This window comes from Scyliorhinus canicula, chromosome 20 (genome assembly GCF_902713615.1).
Source record: "Scyliorhinus canicula chromosome 20, sScyCan1.1, whole genome shotgun sequence".
Taxonomy (NCBI): domain Eukaryota; kingdom Metazoa; phylum Chordata; class Chondrichthyes; order Carcharhiniformes; family Scyliorhinidae; genus Scyliorhinus; species Scyliorhinus canicula.
The window spans coordinates 14,760,817-14,782,382 of NC_052165.1; the positions used below are offsets into that span (position 1 = coordinate 14,760,817).

Sequence of the window (21,566 nt, forward strand, 5' to 3'; positions counted from 1 at the left end):
ATTCAAACCCACAAATAATATCTCCTAAAGCCCTCCTTATTTACGTTAAATATTCCACATAGAATAGAAATAAATTTACTTGGCCCACTTTACTTGATGAATGCTTGAGTTGAAAGGACTGTAGGGAAATCTAAAGGCTTTTCGTAATATTCAGGAAAGTCGTCAATCGACCTGGCTATTATTCCACCCCACATCAGGAGATCGTAATGGCAAAACCATTGAAATTTCACACAGCCAATTTTGAGCAGGACATTGTTTTCCAGTGCCGTATAATAATTTTTCGAAATCTCATTCTGTCAGCTAAATGCCAGAATAGCAAATTTAAAAACTTGGCATTGAGCAGGTAACTATTGAAATTGTTTTAAGCACCTTTTTAAAGCCTTAAATAAATTCAGTAGCCTACTCTAAAGGTATTACTTGTGAAAGAACAGGTAAAGTGCAATCATCTCCCATACATTTATGAAACAGCAGACTTTTAAACCACATATAACGTCTGCTTCAATATGCCCTTTAAAGATAGTTTAAACCTTATTTGTCCAAAATTATCTTTTGTGAAGAAAGGTAATTAAAATCCTACTAGCAATGACTTATTATTAAATACACCTGAAATGTTCTGACAAACAAACGTAGATATTAACGGTGATTATCTGTATAAGACGCCCAGTTAATGAAGGTATCAGAAGAGATGCTGGTGTTTTGTTCAGATATTTGAATATACTCATTTTAAACTGTTAAGATGCATTAGTTATTGTTTCTTTTTTGTTGGCATGTTACCATATAGGGATTGTCCTATCTTGTGGATGATCCCCTCTTGTCAATTCGGTCTTCAGCATCCATTAAGGTACCAGTTTGATTGTTCGTGTCAGACTATCTGAATTTAAGTGTCTGTAACTCTGCATTTTCTGGTATTTGTGCTGTAGCTGTTGATGTTTTGACAGTCTGAAGATGTTTGTGTTGTATGCTGGTATTCTGTGATTGTGCAAAAGCTTTTCTGCTGGCTACTTGTTTTGCTGTTTTAATGGGTTTAGTGTCATTCCCTCTAGAATGTATTGACCCACTTAGCATCAGCGCCCACTGTTTGATAAGCGTATGTGGCAATGATAGTGACAAATGAAAGCTGGTAGGTAATGTTTTGTCACATACACTGAATACATCACTGATTTTATAAGCGTATGTGGCAATGATAGTGACAAATGAAAGCTGGTAGGTAATGTTTTGTCACATACACTGAGTACATCACTGATTTTATGACCTAGAATTTTAGACATCTTTTCACTCTTAATGCTGCAAAAATACAATGATCTATTTCTGGTTGAAGGGATTGTGGCAAGTGAGTGCAAATGATTCCAAACTTTAAACTTTGGGCAGTAGAAGTTTAAAGTTGATGAGAACAAATTTGAAAGCAATGGACAAATACGTGTATATCTATATAAACATGTGGTTGGTGATTTCTGTATAAAATTGTACGAGATCCAAGAAAGTTGAATATTTTTTCAAGGTACCATTTACATTCATTGAATATACAAGTTTTTCACAAATTTAGTGGTTCCAAAAATCCCTGGGGTTTCTGCCTTCTTCTGCTATAACACAACAGAAGAACAGCAAAATCCACCATGCAACAGCAGGAACCTGGCTTTGCTGGGTCTCCATTGTTCCTGGGAATTGCCAGCATGTCTTCTGCAGGCTGGAAGCTCAACTTGTCCCTTGCAAAGTGAATGGCATCAGGAGGCGCACCAGGAGTGGGGACTTTCTACAAATGGAAATACTGCTTCCTGGGTTCAGTTGGGGCCCAATAGAAAAACTGGCGACTGGGGCACCCGGTGAAGGGAGGCCTCCAGAATAAATGACATCGGGCCCCGACAAAGGACGTCGGGCCAGGAACCCTCTTGACAACCGAAGAAGGGGGCTGATTTTTAATTTAAAACTTGATTGGTGCCTTTACGCAGAGGGCTGAGGGGAGCCTAACTGGAATCTGGAAAACAAGTGTCAGCAACCCACCCACCCCATCCCCTGCCACAACGGCCATCATAAGGGAAGGCTCCAACTTCCATAAGCGCAAGGCACAGATGAGCACCAGGAATCCATCTGCAATGGTGTTCGCACCTGTTTACCCCATCCACAGCCACCAATTCTCCAAATTACTGCCGTGGTCCCTGCTGAGGACGCCAGTTGGTGCAATCCCAACACAATGACCAGGATATAAATTGAGTAATTTTTGAATCAGTGGGCAGGGTTCTCCGGTGGCCCAGCCTAGTGTTTATCGGCCGTGCCCCGTTTGTTGGTATATTTATTGTTTTTGTCAGCTTGTTTAACTAATACTGTGGTTGCAAGGAATGAATGACTTGCATCAAATTATCAAGCCTCAAAGAAGGAACTAGCTTCTATGATATTTGCAACGTTCCGTGCCGATGGTTACACCTCTTAGCCTTGACTACGTCATAAATTGACCATTGGGGGAATTTTAACAAGTGATTTGGGGTCAGGTTGGAAGGGAAAGTGTAACATCTTCGAACGGGTATGCAAGCCACCTCAAATCCAGCCACATCTGATTTTGAAGGAGATGGGACAAGCAGTCGACAACCAATCCACTCCCAGGAGGTGGGCTTGTTGGTGAAACCTCCTCACAATCACCTCCAACCTCGTAATCACCTCCAACCTCCTTACAATCACCTCCAACCTCCTTACAATCACCTCCAACCTCCCCACAATCACCTCCAACCTCCCCACAATCACCTCCAACCTCCCCACAATCACCTCCAACCTCCCCACAATCATCTCCAACCTCGTAATCACCTCCAACCTCCTTACAATCACCTCCATCCTCCTCACAATCACCTCCAACCTCGTAATCACCTCCAACCTCCTTACAATCACCTCCAACCTCCTCACAATCACCTCCAACCTCGTAATCACTTCCAACCGCCTCGCAATCACCTCCAACCTCCCCATAATCACCTCCAACCTCCCCACAAATTACCTCCAACCTCCTCGCAATCACCACCAACCTCTTTACAATCACCTCCAACCACCCCACAAATCACCTCCAACCACCTCACAAATCACCTCCAACCTCCTCACAATCACCTCCAATCTCACCACTATTGCCTCCAAGCTCCTCGCAATCACCTCCAACCTCTCCACTATTACCTCCAACCTCACCACAATTACCTGCAACTCACCTGTGATCACTCCCAACAGCCATTCTCTATCCATCCCCACCACCACCACTAACCCCACCTGCTCCTCGACTTTTCCATTTCAGGAAGTCTTCCTTGGTTGCAGACAGCCCAGTCTATCAGTCAGGCTGATTTTTCAGTGGGGGGGTGGGGGAACCGGAAAAAAAAAACATTGTGTAATTAAAATGCCCGTGTATTTAAGAAGAACCTGTGCTTCTGGGTTTCCTGACTGTAACATCCCCGCACCCTGCCCCAAAACTCCGCTCAAGAATTCACTCATTTGCCTGTCTTTTCCCCTGTTTTTTTCTCCAAAATGGACCTCTCAGACAGAGGAAATAGACGAGCAAAGTTGTTGAAATATTTAAAAGTCGGAAAGCAAGAAAAGTTAGACTCGAGTATATTAATTAGAAATCATATAGAGTTAAAATCAGAAAAGAAGGAAGGTTGAAATGGCAACATGTAGTTTTTTTTTCAGCATTTATTTAATATAACTTTATTACTGTGATACTAAGACTAGCTTCAGCATCCTAGAGAAATCTGGAATTCTCGACTTGTAACCAGTCTTAAGAGTTCATTAATTAGTGGTTTGGTGCGCAGTGAACAATGGGTGAAATATACCTTTGATCTATAAAACTTTATAAAATACGATGCAGCCTATTACAAGAAATTCCATGAACAATTTCTATCACATTTCTTATCTATGATCAAGTGTAAAAAAATATCGTATTATAATGCTTTTTTAAAATCCAGTGTTTGCAATGACTCCCTCGGTCAGAACCAAAGGTTGATTTGGGGTTAGTGTATCGATGCATATCCACTGTAGCACATTTTATTCTTACTGACTCTTTTAAACTTGAACATGCAGAATCACTGATATTTTCTGCAATCGTCTGTCTTTCCAACAACTGCAGCATCTTTACCGACTTGGCTGATCAGGATTGCCCAGATGTATTGGTGGACGTCAGTAGAAAATACTGCATTTATACCAAAGGAATGTGTTAAAAACAGCGCTGCTGCTTCACTGAAACAAGCAATTTGATTTCGCTGATATGAAATTGTATGCTGCATGATTGACATACAAACATCCTGACACGAAACACTATTGTCAGCTATTTTAAGAATTACTGCTAACCCGATTATTTTGAACAGGTTAAAAACTTCAAAAATAGCAGAGTGGAATTTCATGCAAGTAGCATAACACCTGATTCCATGCTACCGTCTCTTCTGTGCTTTCTCTTTTGTTATTATTTGTCACCCATCATCATTAGAGTACTGGATTTTACAGATCCATGCTCTCAGTGTAAAACCTCAACCCCTCTCGAGAGCTGTGTACAGTGGTCAGTACACCTGAACGTTTTTGTGGAGTCTACTGACCTCTGTGACACACTCCCACTATGTACCACTGACGTGACAAATTCCATGTTTTTTTTAAAATCATTTTTATTGAAAATTTTTTACAAAATATATAACAACAAACAGTAATAAACAACAATAAAACAACATAATAAGCATAACACCCCCAAGACCGTAACAACGCATATATCGAGCCCCCCCACCCCCCCCAAACCCGGTAAACAGCAAAAGAACTTGAAAATAAATAAAATAAAATAAACATAGTCAGCACCACCCCCCCCCCCCCCCCCGCCCTTTTTTCCCCACTCCCCCCAGGTTGCTGCTGCTACTGACCTAGTTCCCTATCGTTGAGCCAGAAAGTCGAGGAAAGGCTGCCACCGCCTAAAGAACCCTTGTACCGATCCCCTCAGGGCGAATTTGACCTTCTCCAGCTTAATAAAACCCGCCATGTCATTGATCCAGGTCTCCACGCTTGGGGGTCTCGCATCCTTCCACTGTAGCAAGATCCTCCGCCAGGCTACTAGGGACGCAAAGGCCAAAACATCGGCCTCTCTCGCCTCCTGCACTCATGACACCACCGCAACCCCAAAAATTGCGAGTCCCCAGCTTGGCTTGACCCTGGATCCTACCGCCCTCGACACCGTCCTCACCACCCCCTTCCTGAACTCCTCCAGTGCCAGGCATGGCCAGAACATATGGGCATGGTTCGCTGGACTCCCTGAACACCTGACACACCTGTCTTCGCCCCCAAAGAACCTACTCATCCTAGTCCCGGACATATGGGCCCGGTGCAGCACCTTGAATTGGATGAGGCTAAGCCGCGCACATGAGGAGGAAGAGTTAACCCTCTCCAGGGCATCCGCCCATGTCCCATCCTCGATCTTCTTCCCCAGCTCCCCCTCCCACTTAGCCTTTAGCTCCTCTACTGATGCCTCCTCCACCTCCTACATTACCTTGTAGATATCAGATACCTTCCCATCCCCGACCCAGACCCCCGAAAGCACCCTGTCCCTCACGCCCCCCGCGGGCAGCAAAGGGAATCCTTCCACCTGCCGTCTAGCAAATGCCTTTACCTGCAGGTACCTGAACATATTCCCCGAGGGGAGCTCAAATTTTTCCTCCAACTCTCCCAGGCTCGCAAACCTCCCGTCAGCGCACAGGTCCCTTAGCTTTCTGATGCCCGCTCTGTGCCACCCCAGGAACCCCCCATCAATGTTCCCCGGGAAGAACCGATGGTTCCCCCTTAGCGGAGCCGCCATCGAGCCCCCTATGTCGCCTCCACTGCCCCCAAATCTTGAGGGTAGCCGCCACCACCGGACTCGTGGTATACCTTGTAGGAGGGAGCGGCAACGGCGCCGTTACCAGGGCCCCCAGGCTTGTGCCTCCACAGGACGCCATCTCCAACCTTTTCCATGCTTCCCCCTCCATCACTCACTTGCGCACCATCGACACATTGGCCGCCCAATAATACCCCGAGAGGTTGGGTAACGCCAGCCCCCCACCATCTCTGCCCCGCTCCAAGAAGACCCTCTTCACCCTCGGGGTCCCATGCGCCCAAAGAAAGCTCATGATGCTGCTAGTCACCCTCCTAAAAAAGGCCCTAGGGATAAGGATGGGCAGGCACTGAAAAAGGAACAAGAACCTCGGGAGCACCGTCATTTTGACGGACTGCACTCTACCCGCCAGCGATAGCGGCACCATGTCCCACCTTTTAAATTCCTCCTCCATCTGCTCCACAAGCCTGGTAAAATTAAGCTTGTGGAGAGTCCCCCAACTCCTGCCCACCTGCACCCCCAGGTATCTGAAACTCTTCACTGCCCTCTTAAACGGGAGCCTCCCAATTCCCTCCTCCTGATCACCCGGGTGCACGACAAATACCTCACTCTTACCCAGATTCAGCTTATAGCCCGAGAAACCCCCAAATTCAGCCAACAGCTCCATCACCCCCAGCATTCCCCCCTCTGGGTCCGCCACATACAGCAGCAGGTCGTCCGCTTACAGCGATACCCGATGTTCCTCCCCACCTCGCACCACACCCCTCCACCTCCCCGACTCCCTCAGCGCCAAAGCCAGAGGTTCAATCGCCAATGCAAAGAGCAAGGGGGACAGGGGGCACCCCTGCCTGGTCCCACGGTAGAGCCTGAAGTACTCTGACCTCCTTCCATTAGTAGCTACACTCGCCATCGGGGCCTCATAAAGCAACCTCACCCATTTGATGAACCCCTCCCCAAATCCAAACCTCTCCAGCACCTCCCACAGGTACCCCCACTCAACTCTATCAAAGGCCTTCTCTGCATCTAGCGTCACCACTATCTCCGCCTCCCCCTCCACCGCCAGCATCATAATAACATTTAACAACCTCCGCACATTCGTGTTAAGCTGTCTTCCCTTGACAAATCCTGTCTGATCCTCGTGTATCACCCCTGGCACACAGTCCTCTATCCTGGTGGCCAGGACCTTCGCCAGCAACTTAGCGTCAACATTGAGGAGCGAGATTGGCCTGTATGATCCACACTGCAGGGGGTCCTTATCCCGCATCAGGATCAAAGAAATCAGCGCCCGTGACATCGTCGGGGGCAAAGCCCCCCCCTCCCATGCCTCATTGAAGGCTCGCACCAACAGGGGCCCACCAGGTCCGCATACTTTTTATAAAATTCCACCCATCCGGCCCCGGCGCCTTACCTGACTGCATTTGACCAATCCCCCTGACTAGCTCCTCCAACTCAATCGGTGCCCCCAGCCCCTCCACCAGCTCCTCTTGCACCTTTGGGAAACGTAGCCTGTTCATGAAGCTCTCCATCCCCCCTCTCCCCATCGGAGGTTCTGACCGGTACAGTTCCTCATAAAAGTCCCTAAAGACCCCGTTCACCTCTGCCCCCTTCTGCACCACATTCCCACCCATATCCGTCACTCCACCAATTTCCCTAGCCGCATCCCGCCTGCGGAGCTGATGCGCCAGCATCCTGCTCGCCTTCTCCCCATACTCATATACCGCGCCCTGCGCCCTCCTCCACTGTGTCTCCGCCTTTCTGGTGGTCAGCAAGTCGAACTTGGCCTGCAAGCTACGCCGTTCCCCCAACAGTCCCTCCTCCGGGGCCTCCGCGTACCTCCTATCCACATCTAGGAGCTCCCCCACCAGTCTCTCCCTCTCCCTCCTTTCCCTGTGGGCCCAGATGGAAATCAGCTCCCCCCGGATCACTGCCTTCAGAGCCTCCCAAACCATCCCCACCCGGATCTCCCCCGTATCATTGGTCTCAAGGTACCCCTCAATACTTCCCCGGACCCTCCTACACACCTCATCAGCCAGCAACCCAACGTCCAGACGCCACAGCGGGCGCTGGTCCCGCACCTCCCCCATCTCCAGATCGACCCAGTGCAGAGCATGGTCTGAAATTACTATGGCCGAATACTCGGCATCCTCCACCCTCGGGATCAATGTCCTGCTCAGAACGAAGAAATCTATTCGGGAGTAAACCCTATGCACATGGGAAAAAAAGGAATACTCCCGCGCCCTCCGCCTCCCAAACCTCCAGGGATCCACCCCTCCCATCTGGTCCATAAACCCCCTCAGCACCTTGGCCGCCGCCGGCCTCCTACCGGTCTAGTGGGGGATCCAGCACCGTGTTAAAGTCTCCCCCCATGATCAGGCCCCCCGCCTGCAGGTCCGGAATGCGGCCCAACATACGCCTCATAAAGCCAGCGTCATCCCAATTCGGGGCATACACGTTTACCAGCACCACCTTCTCTCCCTGCAGCCTACCCTTCACCATAACAAACCTGCCCTCCTTGTCCGCCGCCACCTCAGACGCCTCGAACGCCACCCTCTTCCCCACCAGAATCGCCACCCCCCGGTTCTTCGCGTCTAATCCTGAGTGGAAAACCTGCCCCACCCACCCCTTCCTCAGACGAACCTGGTCTGCCACCTTCAAGTGGGTCTCCTGGAGCATAGCCACGTCCGCCTTCAGCCCCTTCAAATGAGAAAATACCCGAGCCCGCTTAACCGGCCCATTCAGCCCCCTCACGTTCCAGGTGATCAGCCGGATCAGAGGGCACCCCGCCCCCCTCCCCCGCCGACTAGCCATAGCTCATCGACTGCTCGCCCCAGGCCAACACACCCCGCCCGACCCGTTCCCCATGACGATAACGCCTCTCCTCTACCCCCCCCCCCCCCCGGCCCACACCAGCTCCTTCCTGGCCATTCCAGCAGCAACCCGGTATCCCCTCCCCCCCCCCCCCCCCCCCCCCCCCACCCCCAGGCTAGGACCCCTCCTAGCCACGACGCACCCTCCATTGTACTTCCGTGAGTCAGCTGACTTCTGCTGACCCCGGCAACTCCCACCAAAACCCGACCCTTCCCGACATGGGGTCATCCCCCCTCCTGCCACTCCTCCTTGGCACCACTCCAGCGCGGGGAAAAAACAGTAGAGGCCACGCCCCCACCGCCAGCTCCACCCCTCCTGCCCCGCAGCGCGGGAAACCAGAGGAAAGCCCGTGCTTTCACACTGCCCCACCCCACCTTTCTGACGCAGCTCCCAAATTCCAGCTCCACCCCATCCCCCAGCCCCGTACAGAAAAAAAAACAAACCCCCAACATCCCCCGCATAACACAAAACCATACCCAACAGAACCACCCGGAAACAGAGCAAGAACCAGCATAAAAACACGTCAAAATTACAAAAACAGCAACAACAAAAACAGCAACAACCGTAGTACACAAGACCCCGCAGCCCCCAAACCCTAGTTCGAGTCCAGCTTCTCCGCCCGCACAAAGGCCCATGCCTCCTCCGGGGACTCGAAGTAGTAATGCCGGTCCTTATATGTCACCCACAGACGCGCAGGCTGCAGCATTCCAAATATAACCTGCTCATTATGCAGCACCTCCTTCGTCCGGTTAAACCCGGCCCGCCGCTTAGCCACCTCTGCACTCCAGTCCTGGTAGATTCGCACCACCGAGTTCTCCCACTTGCTGCTCCTCCTTCTTGGCCCAGCGCAGCACACACTCCCGGTCACTGAACCGATGGAACCGCACCAGCAACGCCCGCGGGGGTTCATTCGTCTTGGGTCTCCTGGAGAGCACTCTGTGGGCTCCCTCAAGCTCCAGGGGCAAATGGAAGGACCCCGCCCCCACCAACGAATTCAGCATCGTAGCCATATAGGACGGTAGATCCGACCCCTCCAGCCCCTCCACAAGGCCCAGGATCCTCAAATTCTTCCGCCTCGTGTGAAAGTCCAGCTCCTCCAAGCGGTCTTGCCACTTTTTGTGAAGTGCCTAGTGCATCTCCACCTTCCCCACAAGGACCACGGCTTCCTCCTCCCGATCAGCGGCCTGCTGCTGCAACACCTGAATGGCTGCCCCCTGGGCTGTCTGGGTCTCAAGCAGCTTGCTGGTAGTCATCTGCAGGGAGTCCAGCAACTCAGCCTTCAGCTCCGCAAAACAGCATAGGAGAGCAGCTTGCTGCTCCTGCGCCCACTGCCTCCAATCCTCGGGTGCTCCGCCGGCCGCCATTTTGTCCTCCTTCCCCCGCTTTTTCTGGGGAGATGCTGCCGCCTTTTTCTTTGCCCCACTCCGGGTGCGCACCATAAATTCCGGGGAATGTTCCTCCAAGCACCTTTCCCCACCGGGAATCGTCGAAACAGCGCCGTTTGGGGCCCTGAAACGGACCCGAAAGTCCTTTGATAGCGGGAGCTGCCAAACGTGCGGCTTAGCAAGGAACCAGAAGTCGACGAATTCCAGTTAGGGTGTTCAAATTTTGTGATCCTCTGCTTGCTATAGATCCCTTCTGGGAAATTGGTCTGCTCTGCCACCTGATTTACCACATGATAAACTCACTCAGTAACTCGTACTAACAGGATACTAAGCATTACTTAGCACAGGCGCCACTAAAACCTTACTGCACACCATTATCATCGCAACCTAACTGTGGGGAAAACAAGATGTGAAATCAGAGTAACAACAAATAGGTGGTTAGCTAATTGCAGTTTCTGCCGCGAGTGGTCGATATTCCAGATTGGAATTCAACAGTAAGTGCCTGCCAATGTGCCTAGAGTTTTAATCCATATTAAGACCCCGATTCGTCCTGTTGATATATTCTTTTAAAAAGAGGAAAAGTGCCAAGATGTCCCTAAAACTGATAAATAAAATGCTTTTCTATCTCTGTCCCTTTTTCTCTTTCATCTAGAATCACGACTTTGTGGATGAACAAACATACAAAGAAAATTGTCTAGAAGGATCTACAAGAAATCGATCAAATTCACACAGCTCCTCTCTCTTGTCTCAACATGGTTTAACAGGAACATGTTGCTCAAGGCGGAGCAAAAAGCCTTTCCGACTCCCAAATTCCAATATTTCTTGCAGTCACCCTGGAAGTGTACAGGAACTCAGTACCATTCAGATTCAATGTGTGCAGCAGAGTGCTCTCTCCAATAGGTATCTGCGTCTGAATGTCTTTTTCTTTTGCAAATTGTGTAATAGCCTATTTTTTTAAAACGTAAAAAGTAAATATAAAAATATCTTCTTTATAAATTATAGAAACTAATACCACATCAATTAAATGAAAAGGTAATTGTTAACTATTTGGTAATACATGGGGGGTAAACCTGTACACAAAATGTAGGATTTAAACTCTTTCAACCAATGAATGACATTGGTCTGATTCTTCCACTTTCTGGATTGTACAACCCACGATGCGCATCTGGACCTCGCAGTTGATCCCGTACGCTGGGAATTACCCGGGAAGTCTAAACTTCCAGTTGGTTATTCCCTGCTCTCCGGGACCCTCCAAAACAGTCTCCAACTCTTAAGTTAGAATCAGAGACTTAGGACAGTTCAGTGGGACGTGCCTGGCTAGTTACTCAGGACATGTCAGAGAGAAAGACCCGAGTCTAACTTCTGGGTAACTATAAAACTGACCTCTCCCCTCTCACCAAAACTGCTGACTACGCAGTAGTTCATCCCAAAAACTGCCTCCCCTGACCTACCCAACCCATCTATCCCCGAGCAGTTCTGACTACTCCCAACCACATGACTATCTTCATACCACTTGACTCTCTCCCAACCCAATTTGCGCTATTACCAGAGGCAGCTGGTCATTTAAGTCATCAGCTGTGTCCACTGAAGTGGGATTTTAGTAGGCCAGAAGCGTGGTATCCGGAGTGTGCCGATTAAACCAGACGAGAGGAGATCTGAACTTGGTGGATTTGTTTGGATCGCCAAGGTACCCCTTTGGATACAGTCCCAGAAAACCGTTTCAAGAGGCAAGGTACTCTTTAGGAGTGGGATTGTTAAAAGTGAGCATGGTTGTGCACTTTATATGCACAAACTCATTGGAGCTGTCAGACTATCAAGGAACTGTCCAGCTGGCAAGGAACTGTTAAGGAGCTGTCTAATTGTCCAGAAGCTGTTGGAGAGCTGCCCAGTTCTCAAAAGAACTATTTCACAGACAGCTGTCTATTAAGTGTCAAAACTATCAAGGATCTGTCCAAATATACAAGGTGAGTTGTCATGAATGGGGTAAGGGCAATGGATGGTGGATAGGAAGCATGGATTGGCATGAGTTGCCACTAAATTCGCATGGGGTATGTGGGCAATGAGGGGTGGGTAGAGGACACCAAGTGATCACAGGAAGTGTGAGGGGCCATGAGGAGGGGGGTAAGGGCAGGGATTGGCATAGTTTGGCATGAATGGAGAATATGGAATGTGTGGGGAATGAAGAAAGGGTGAAGGCTGGAGGGATGTTTCTGGTTTTATTGTTGTACATTTATTTAAACACAGTTCCGGAGCATAGAGGCAGGCCTTGCGCCAAGCTCGCTTCAGCATCCGGCAGCCTCCTCACTCATTCGGAGGTCTCCCACCCCAGCTCCTATTTCAGACCAGCCCCCGACCGAAAATTTGACCTGCGGGCAGCCATTTTCAGAGGTCGGATTCACCGGGCTGGGAAATCTCCCGACTCTGACAACCCAACCCGGGGCAAAAGTCTGTACCTTAATCTTACCTTAGGGCAGACGGTGCCAAAAATGTGGTGGTGTGCTTTCTGCACCAGTTCCCTTTGCTGCTCTCTATGTGGATTCCTGCCCTGAGGGAGTTCTTTGTCAGCATGGATCGGAAGTCTGGTCTTGTTAAATGTATCCAGGTAAGTGGGTAGTTTTCTATCTGGTCAGTGTCACATAATCGGAAGATTTAGGCCATTATTTTCAAGAACTTTACAAGTTAAAGTAGCATCTGTGTCAATCTTGTGCTCTGTTTTAAATATTGTGAGAGGTCATAAAATTACTGGGCAAGGCGGCACCCCTGGAGTAGGTCCACCTTTGGCCTAGTCCTGGAACACAGTGTGCTAGAACACAGCTGCAAGCCTAGGCCTGAGGAAATGTAATAGCCACCGGCATTGGACCAGTTGCATTGCTGCCTGAAGACCTGCGTTGAGATTCCAAAGATGTCCTGTGCCTGGGTCCTATAAACACTGAAAACTGAGTGGGCCCCTGCCCAAGGCTGAACGCCAGCTCGGGCGCCTCTGAAGTGGATGCTGAACCTTTTGCTGTAATTAAAACTTTGGCAGGAGGGCCAACATCTTTCCCGACCTTGGGCTGGGCTCTCCATTTGGGAGGCTATGTTCTCCCGCCGGAGGTGAATTGCAACTGCTCCCCCTGGGAATGCAAACCGGCAATCAATTTCGTATTCCTTGCCATGCAAACGTATGCATGGCGTGGAAAAACGAGGGATTCCCGGGGGAATCCCGATGTCGGCTGCCATGTTGAGCGGGCGGCCCGATAGTGAAGCCCTGCAGCCTGCCAGCCTCCCCCCTCCCACCCCTCTGTGCACCACAACGCACCCCCAAATTTCTCTCTCTCTCTCTCTCTCTCCCCCCCCCCCCCCCCCCCCCCCGCCGCACCGTACAGCAGCCCCAGCCCCCAGATTACCTGGATGCCACCCCAACCACAAGTAAGGGGGTGACCCGACTCACTCCCCCCCCCCAGGGATGCATGTAATAGGCATAACCCCCCCCCCCCCCCCCACACACACACACACACACAGGGATGCCAATAATAGGGATGCCACCCACAGGGACCCTTGTAATAAGGGGACCCTCCGAGGGACCCTGAAATAGGGTGGGGTGGGCCCACCCCCCCCCCCCACCCCCACAGTGATGCCTGTAATAGGGATACTTCCCAGGGACACCTGTACTAGCCCCCCCCAACATGGACCCCTCAAATAGGGGGACCCTGCAAATAATAGAGACCCCCCTCAGGGACCCCTCTAATAGAGGGACCCCTGTGAAAGGGAAACCCCCCACAGAGACCCGTGTAAGAAGGAGACCCCCAGGCACCCCTGTAATAGGGAGACCCTCCCACAGGGACCCATATAATAGGCGGAGCCCCTACAGGACCTAAAAGGACCTCCCCACAGAACCCTGCCTCACACAGATCCCCCCCCCCTCCTCTCCCAGAAAAGAGACCCCTGTCTGGAAGCTTGAGAGCAGTCCAGACAGGGGCAGTGAGAAGAATTATAGCTGTAACACTTACCTTGAAATTCCGCGTATCCATTCCTCGAAGGAGAACAGTTGTTACCTGCCTCTGATTTCCACAGATCCATTAGCTGAAAGCCATGCATAGCTTTCTCCTACAAACTATTTGCAGCTTTGATTCATTCATCTCCCTTCACGGTTCAGTGGCCTAAGAGGTGAAACCCCAATGTTTACAAACATTGACCACAGCAAAGAGAGGTAAGTGCATTCCAAGCACTAAGTGCATTCTAAGCACTCAAGCATTGATTTTGTAGTACCATCGGTAAGTTTCTTTTCATCTTTTCATTTCTTTGAATTAACCTGACTCACTTAAAGCTTGAAGAGTCATTTATCTGATGGAAAATATACAGTTATGATGATTGGAGAATGCAGTTTGATTTTGACTTTTGAAGAGTGTAGTGTCCTTGATGGTGAGGCCTTTTAAAATACATTATATGAATCAATTTAGCTATTTCTTTTGCGAATCACTTTCACAAGGAGACAAAAATTTGAGGATTTAGCGAACCAACATATCGCCTACTTTAATGACCACTTTGAATTTGTAACAATTGCTTTCAGTATTTTTGTGAAACATTATTTAAACAGCTCACCGTAAGGTGGTCCCTACTTTGCCAGTACCTTGCAAGCTCTAACAACGAGTGTTTATTCTTCCAGCCGATCCAGCTTGAATGCAAACATAGAGGAAAGTCTCAAACTAAATTGTGAGCAATCATATATAACAAAAGCGGTAATATGCATGCCCAGCCCTCCTGCTACAACACCTGAAGGAAATAACCGACCTGACTCTCCGGACCAAGCAGATATCAACATCGTAAAAGTGTCAGCGCTGTAAAAGTCTTACCAAGTCAAACGTGAGCCTGGAAAGTCATCTGACCATCTGTGTTATGTTCCTGCTATTGGAGAAATAGAAAAGAACATCACAGACTGGAGAACAAGAGGAGAGCATCAGGGTTTTCCCTGGTAGTTTTGCATTGTGAAGTTCATGACAACAGTGATTATCGCACTGAAGATATTTATCAGTGAAGCTTGACATCAAAGTTATGTAACATTGGCAGTGGGATGAGCAAAAGGAGGTATCATTAAAAGCTTGCAAAATTCCTGCATTCGTTACTTTGCAGTTGAGCACAATGAGACATTTCCACTTCTGCTACCTTTCCTGCCCCAGAGGCTTGTTTTGTTATAAAAGTACACGTGAACTGGCAAAGTGTGCATGGGGTGAATAAAATACAAAAAGAAAAACGATCGGTGAAACGTTCTTCTTTGCAGCAACAGTGGATTCAGCAAAAATAAAATGAACTTGCTTAAGTTGGAGGTTACTGTAAATACTGGACTGAGGACTAACATATTGTAAATCAAACCAAGACCACAAAAGTGCATGTTAACTTTTCCTTGCGGCAGTACATAGCGTTCTTTGTTTTTCCATGCAATGGGCACGTACAACATTTTGCCAAAATCGGGGCCTGTTTCTTACCGGAGGACTATGTATAGTTGGCCATTATTTACTAAAAAACTGTTTAGTTAACATCTGATAGAAAATCCGATGGCAGTAACGGGTGGTGCTTGATACTAACCACCTCTGCTGCAATAACACCTTCGGAATAATGAGCCTCAGATTAAAAACTATTGTACTGAGGCAGATGCAGCTAGACAGAGCAGAATACAAATTTTTACCCAGACTCTCTTTTTCCTGTACAAGCTGGTACTGCAGCGCCTATAATAAGTGTAAACAATTTTCAGACCTGAATGAGTGGACTGCAGTTGATGTGTATTAAAGATTTTATCCTTTTTCATTTTGCAGCTGTAGCAAGGCTAACAGACTGTTCTTTCTGCATGGTCTCCCAGATTTATATGGGATTTAATGGATGGTATTCAGCAAGCTATGTACTCTTTTCATTTGTCGCTGTGGAAGCTGTTCTTCCTCCTATAAATATATGTATATTTTTGAGTCAGTATCTTCAAATATACTGAATTGCAGTATTAATTCCTTTTCTAAAAAAAAAAATTGGGGATTTCAGGTGTGGCAATTTTGCTTCAACCATCGTTCCTTAAAATTACATTGGATGGTATTATGAAGTAAGGGAGTTGCCTTTATTCTCAGCCACAGCCCAAAGGAAAGACCACAATAATCCGCACTCTTTGGACAATGCTGAGCAGGCAGCGCATAGTTTCAGCAGAGTTAACCTGTTTACCCACCCCTATCCCCACCCTACAGATAACCGAATGATAACAGTGCTTCAAACAGAGGTTAGAAGGACAGAGTCTTCAAGTTTGCATGATTGATATTTTCTGTGGCAAAGCAACGGATTTCCACTCCATTCTTTTTTTCTTTTTGTAACGCTGTTGTACTTTGACTAATGTATCTAGTTTACAAATGTGAACATTGTTGACGTGCTGTTAAATGGGGTAGGTTGCTTGGAAAGAAAAATAAAATATATATTGCATTTTTGTTCAACGTTTTCATAGTATGGTCTCTGGCTGAAGCACTGCAAAGTAATACAGCAATACTTCTTTAAAGATCAAATGAATATGTATCTAGTCGCAAATATAAAATTATTTGCTTAACACTCTTACAGCAAAGGACAGCAGAAGTTGCACCTGGAACTTTCTCATCTACACTTAAGTATTACTTATGCAAAAGTTTCCTTTCTGACCATTTTTTTTTAATATAATGTCCTTAAGATGTTGTAAGAGTGACTCAGAAATCTTTGTCAGATTTACTGTCCTCAGTTGTAAAATGACTGTCGCAGTATGCATTGCACTGTGCTGTAGCTGTGAGTTTGTAGTGTATTATATGATTTCACCGTTTTGAATCTGAACAGCTTTCATAAGTTCTACTTTGGTGAAGCAGCATAATTCGTCACCTATTATGCTGGGTAACTAGACATCAAAATGCCTGCATGCTTCAATCGGGAGAGTTGGTATTGTAACTGGAGGTAATGCTTGATAAAACGACAGCATTCATGTTCTGAACTACAGAAAGATGAAGTCTTGTAAAACTATCCATAAGTAAATTATTCGAGGCCAGTCGTGGAAGAATAATGTGAGAAAGCAATGAAGTATTTTTGCAGATAGGATGTGCAACGAGAAAACAGACTGTATTTAATAGAAATAAGAGATACAAAGAATGTTTGAACTGAGCATCTTTATCTGTAAAATATACATAAAAAGATGTGTTGTTAAAATGCACAAATTCGTTAGAACAAGGGATCAAAAATTATGCATTTTACATAATTTTTAAAAAGAAAGGCGCATCAGAGACACATGATGAAGAAAATGATTCCCATGTACACAAGTTGAAATTAAAATGTTTTAATTTTGGGCATGTGTGTTTTCTGTCATCTCGATAATGCTATGTTTGAGGTATAGTGGAGTGTATGGTCACTTGTTTCAAAAGTCTACCATAGTTACATTCTAAAACAAAGTAAAACTTGATCATATGTAATATTAATCGGCAATATCTCGGGCACACTGATGACTTACCTCTCTGAGCCAACCCACTGCTATTGCTACTCTGCTCTAAGGTTTTTCTGGTGCCCAGTCTTGGAGGAGTTGCATTTTCTTCCAGTTATAATACTGAGATAACCGAAGTTATCACCTTTGGCCCTTGCCACTAACTCAGTACCCTCGTCATCAATTCCAGTCCCCTCCTTGGCAATGCTATGTTGGCCTTCATTGCACTGAGTATAAAACCAATGCAGCCTTGCTACAATTGTGTAGACCATTGGCAAGGCCTCACCTGGAATGTTGTGTACAGTTTTACTCTCCTTATCTAAGGAAGGATATAGTTGCCAAAAAGGGAATAAATGATGGTTTACCAGACTGATCTCTGGGATGGCGGGATCGTCTTTTGAGGAGAATGGAATGTTGGCATTTATAACTAATGGAATAGAGTATAAAGGTAAGGAAGTGCTGTTGCAACTATCTACGGCATTAGTGAGATCACACCTGGAGTATTGTGTACCGTTTTGGTCCCCTTATTTGAGGAAAGATGTAGTGGCATTGGAAGCAGTTCACAGGAGGTTCACTAGATTGATTCCAGAGATGAGGGGCTTGGCATGTGAAGAGAGAGTGAACAGTTTAGGCCTATACTCTCTGGAGTTTAAAAGAATGCGACACAATCAAATTGAGGTATAGAAGATAATAAAAGGCATGGATAAAGTAGACGTGGAGCGGATGCCTCCTCTTGTGGTTCATTTTAAAACGAGAGGTCATAGTGTCAGGATAAGAGGTAGCAAATTTATAACGGAGTTGACTACTTCTCCCAAAGGGTGAATCTGTGGAATCCGCTACCCCAGAGTGCGGTGGATGCTGGGACAGTGAGTAAATTTAAGGAGGAGTCAGACGGATTTTTAATTGGTCTAATTCTGCTCCTGTATCTTATGAGAGATTGAGGAGACTGGGCCTGTACTCTCTTGTGTTTAGAAGAGTGAGATATGATCTCATTGAATGTCGGATTGATGTTTCTCCCTGTCTGAATGTCGGATTGATGTTTCCCCCTGTCTGAATGTCGGATTGATGTTTCCCCTGTCTGGGAGGGTATCTGGAACCAGGGGGCACAGTCTCAGAATAATTGCCCCTTCAGATTGAGATAAGGAGGAATTTCTCACTCAGAGGGTGACGAACCTTTTCTGCCCAGAGGGTTGTGGAGGCTCAGCCATTGAATACATTCAAGATAGAGATTGATGGATAGGATATCAAAGGATATGAGGATAGTGCAACAAAATGGTATTGGGGTAGAACCCTTGATCAGTTTGAATGGTGGAGCAGGCATAAGGGGCAAATGGCAAACTACTGCCCCAATTTCCTATGTTTCTATGATCTCCTATTGAAACAGAATTTGCAATGTTGACTGAACCCCGCACCCCCTTCATCACAAATGCCGCCCACATAATTCGATCGCTTGCCAATCAGCAGATCCAAAGTTCCACTGCCCATGATCTTCTCCCGCACTGAGACCCAATTATCCATCGCCTTGATCCTCATTCTCTTCATTGCTTCCCAATGCCTCAAATTTAATAATTCACTTTAAAAATTACATTAAAAGAACTCTTTAGGTGGTTTTAGCTGAACTCTAAAGATCAGGAACGTTCCCGGTTTGATCCGAATCTGTGCTGAGTTAGCCTAGCCCAGCCAAGCAGTTGGCATCTCACTTATAGCTGGCTTCAGGATCCTGGATAAGGAAGGGAAATATCAACCACACATCATTCCCCTGACTGTCTTTCAATATCCCCCGTAGAAATTTATGGGTGGATATCAGATGGAAACACGATAATGCCAGTTAAGCTGCCCACTATCAATTAACTTGGTTATGGGGCAGCACGGTGGCACAGTGGTTAGCATTGCTGGCTACGGCGCTGAGGACCTGCGTTCGAATCCCGGCCCTGGGTCACTGTCCGTGTGGAGTTTGCACATTCTCCCCGTGTCTGCGTGGGTTTCACACCCACAACCCAAAGATGTGCAGGGTAGGTGGATTGGCCACACTAAATTGCCCCTTAATTGGAAAAAAGTAATTGGGTAATCTAAATTTATTTTTGTAAAGATATTGATTTTACTCGGCTGTGATTGGCCGCTTCCACACACCCCAGCTGTTGCTTCATTCATCGTCCTTCACGGTTGAGTAACGTTAAAGTGCTCCAACCGCAATGTTTCCCAACACCGAGCATTGATTGACAGCTCCTGGACCTTCAAACAGGGTTAACTGTTGTTAATTTCGAGCTGACTGCTTCAAAATCATTCAATCATGAAGGGAAGTCATTGGAAAGCACTTGATTGGTTTTCTCTTTCCAGGAATTGTCAGGTGTTGCTTCCTGTGTTTAAGCCAGCAAGTGTATTGCCCAGGTGAGTGTTAAAGCAGTAATATTTTCACTACCTCTGACTGCTCTGCTCGAGACTGCGGTCTCTCTTCTGGGAGGGTTGGGGGTTGGCCAGGGGTGCCTTCCTGACAGGGGTCTCTTTTCTGGGAGGCTTCCTCACGGGGATCTCTATTCTGGGGGAGGGGGGGATACACAACAGGGGTCACTTTTTTCTGGGATGTTCTGTGAGGGGTCTCCTTATTAAGGAAGGGTGTCTTTATTTAGGAGGTCTCGGGAGGTCCTTATTTAGGAGGTCTTCGGGTGGGGGGTCCATTTTTTGGGGTCTCTATGGAGGAGGCGGGGGTCAGATCATGCCCGTACTAAGGGGACCCAGAAAATCCGGGGTTGGGGGCTGAATTCCGCTGCGAGGGGGGGGGGGGCTGAATTACGTTGTGGGGAGGGGTATCCAGCCACAGGACCTTGCTATTGGGCCACCCGCTCAAAATGGTGGTCCAATAGTGGGATTCCCTCGGAAATTCCTCACAATCCTTCGCTTAGCATAAAGGATTGGGAATCGCTTCCTGGTGTAGGCCAGCTCCCTCGGGAGAACAAAGAGCGGGATTTGTCGGTTCTCCAGCCACCTCTTTGTCGGCAATGCGCTGAGCTTGCTGCTGGCGGAATTCTATCTTCCCGCCGCTTGTCAGTGGGATTTCCCAATGTAACTACCCAATCCCACCGGGAAGCAGGGAGACGTGGGTACGCTGCCAGCGGGAATTCCGGACAAAATTTCCCCAAACGGAGAATTTCCCGCATTGTGTCTAATAATTGTGACAAATCATCTATATATGCTCCACCTGGCCAAATTTCAAGGACGCAATAAGAAAATGTGCCAGATTTTGTGAAAACTTCAGATAACTTAGTTTTGCAGAACCTGGCAAATGGCTCAGCTAATTGTACATGTAAAGAAGCTTCAGTTAGGCTACAGTCAAAACGCACCTTCTTCCTTTAAAACCTTCCTTTAAAACCGACACGAATTCATCCACAACTTATCCAATGTAATTACTAAATAATTATCAGTATTCAGCAATGATTAATTCAAAATGGACCTGGAATGCTAAAAGGCCTCCGGCAAGTACAGAAGTTCTGCAAAGGTTTACATTATTAATTTAGGTCATTGAAACAAAACTAAAATCAATGCCCCTTGGCTGCTGTTGATTAAATTCCCAAGAGCTAAATGAAATGAACATCCAAATTGGCAAAGGAAAGGAAGTCACTTGTGACAGAAAATGTAAGGAGTGGCTCAGTATCACTACCTCAGGCCGAGCTGGTTGGGGCCTAAAGAACGCAGCTGTTAGAATGGGACTGCGGGGCGGTGGTGAGAGAGTCAGCAAGAGGGAAAAACATACTTCACCTGATGCTCACCAACCTGCTTCAGCTGCATCTGCCCATGATCAGGAGGAGTGACCATCGCACAGTCCTTGTGGAAACAATGTCCCGTCTTCCCATTGTGTTGTGCGGCACTACCACTGTACTAAATGGGATAGACTGCAAACAAATCTCGCAACTCAAGACTGGGCATCCATGAGGCGCTGTGGGCCATCAGCAGCAACAGAATTGTATTCAACCACAATCTGCAACCTCATGGCCTGGCATATCCCCCACTCTACCATTACCCACAAGCCAAGGGATCTTTTGTCATTTGTTCATGGGACTTGAGTGTCATTGGC

The 21,566-nt window shown here is 47.4% G+C and overlaps 1 protein-coding gene across 2 annotated transcripts in view; it reads left to right on the forward strand.

The window, feature by feature from the left end:
- The window catches only part of kcnd2 (potassium voltage-gated channel, Shal-related subfamily, member 2), a 507,327-nt gene extending 489,962 nt beyond the window's left edge, over positions 1 to 17,365 (forward strand). Inside the window, exons 6-8 of one of the 2 annotated variants that reach the window (XM_038780043.1) lie at positions 782 to 841; positions 10,709 to 10,956; positions 14,702 to 17,365. In XM_038780043.1, coding sequence (XP_038635971.1) covers positions 782 to 841; positions 10,709 to 10,956; positions 14,702 to 14,879 — 486 coding nt within the window. In that variant the 3' untranslated portion in view covers positions 14,880 to 17,365. The remainder of the gene's footprint in view (positions 1 to 781; positions 842 to 10,708; positions 10,957 to 14,701) is intronic. The other variant, XM_038780044.1, reaches the window with a different exon arrangement.
- Positions 17,366 to 21,566: the final 4,201 nt, after the last annotated feature.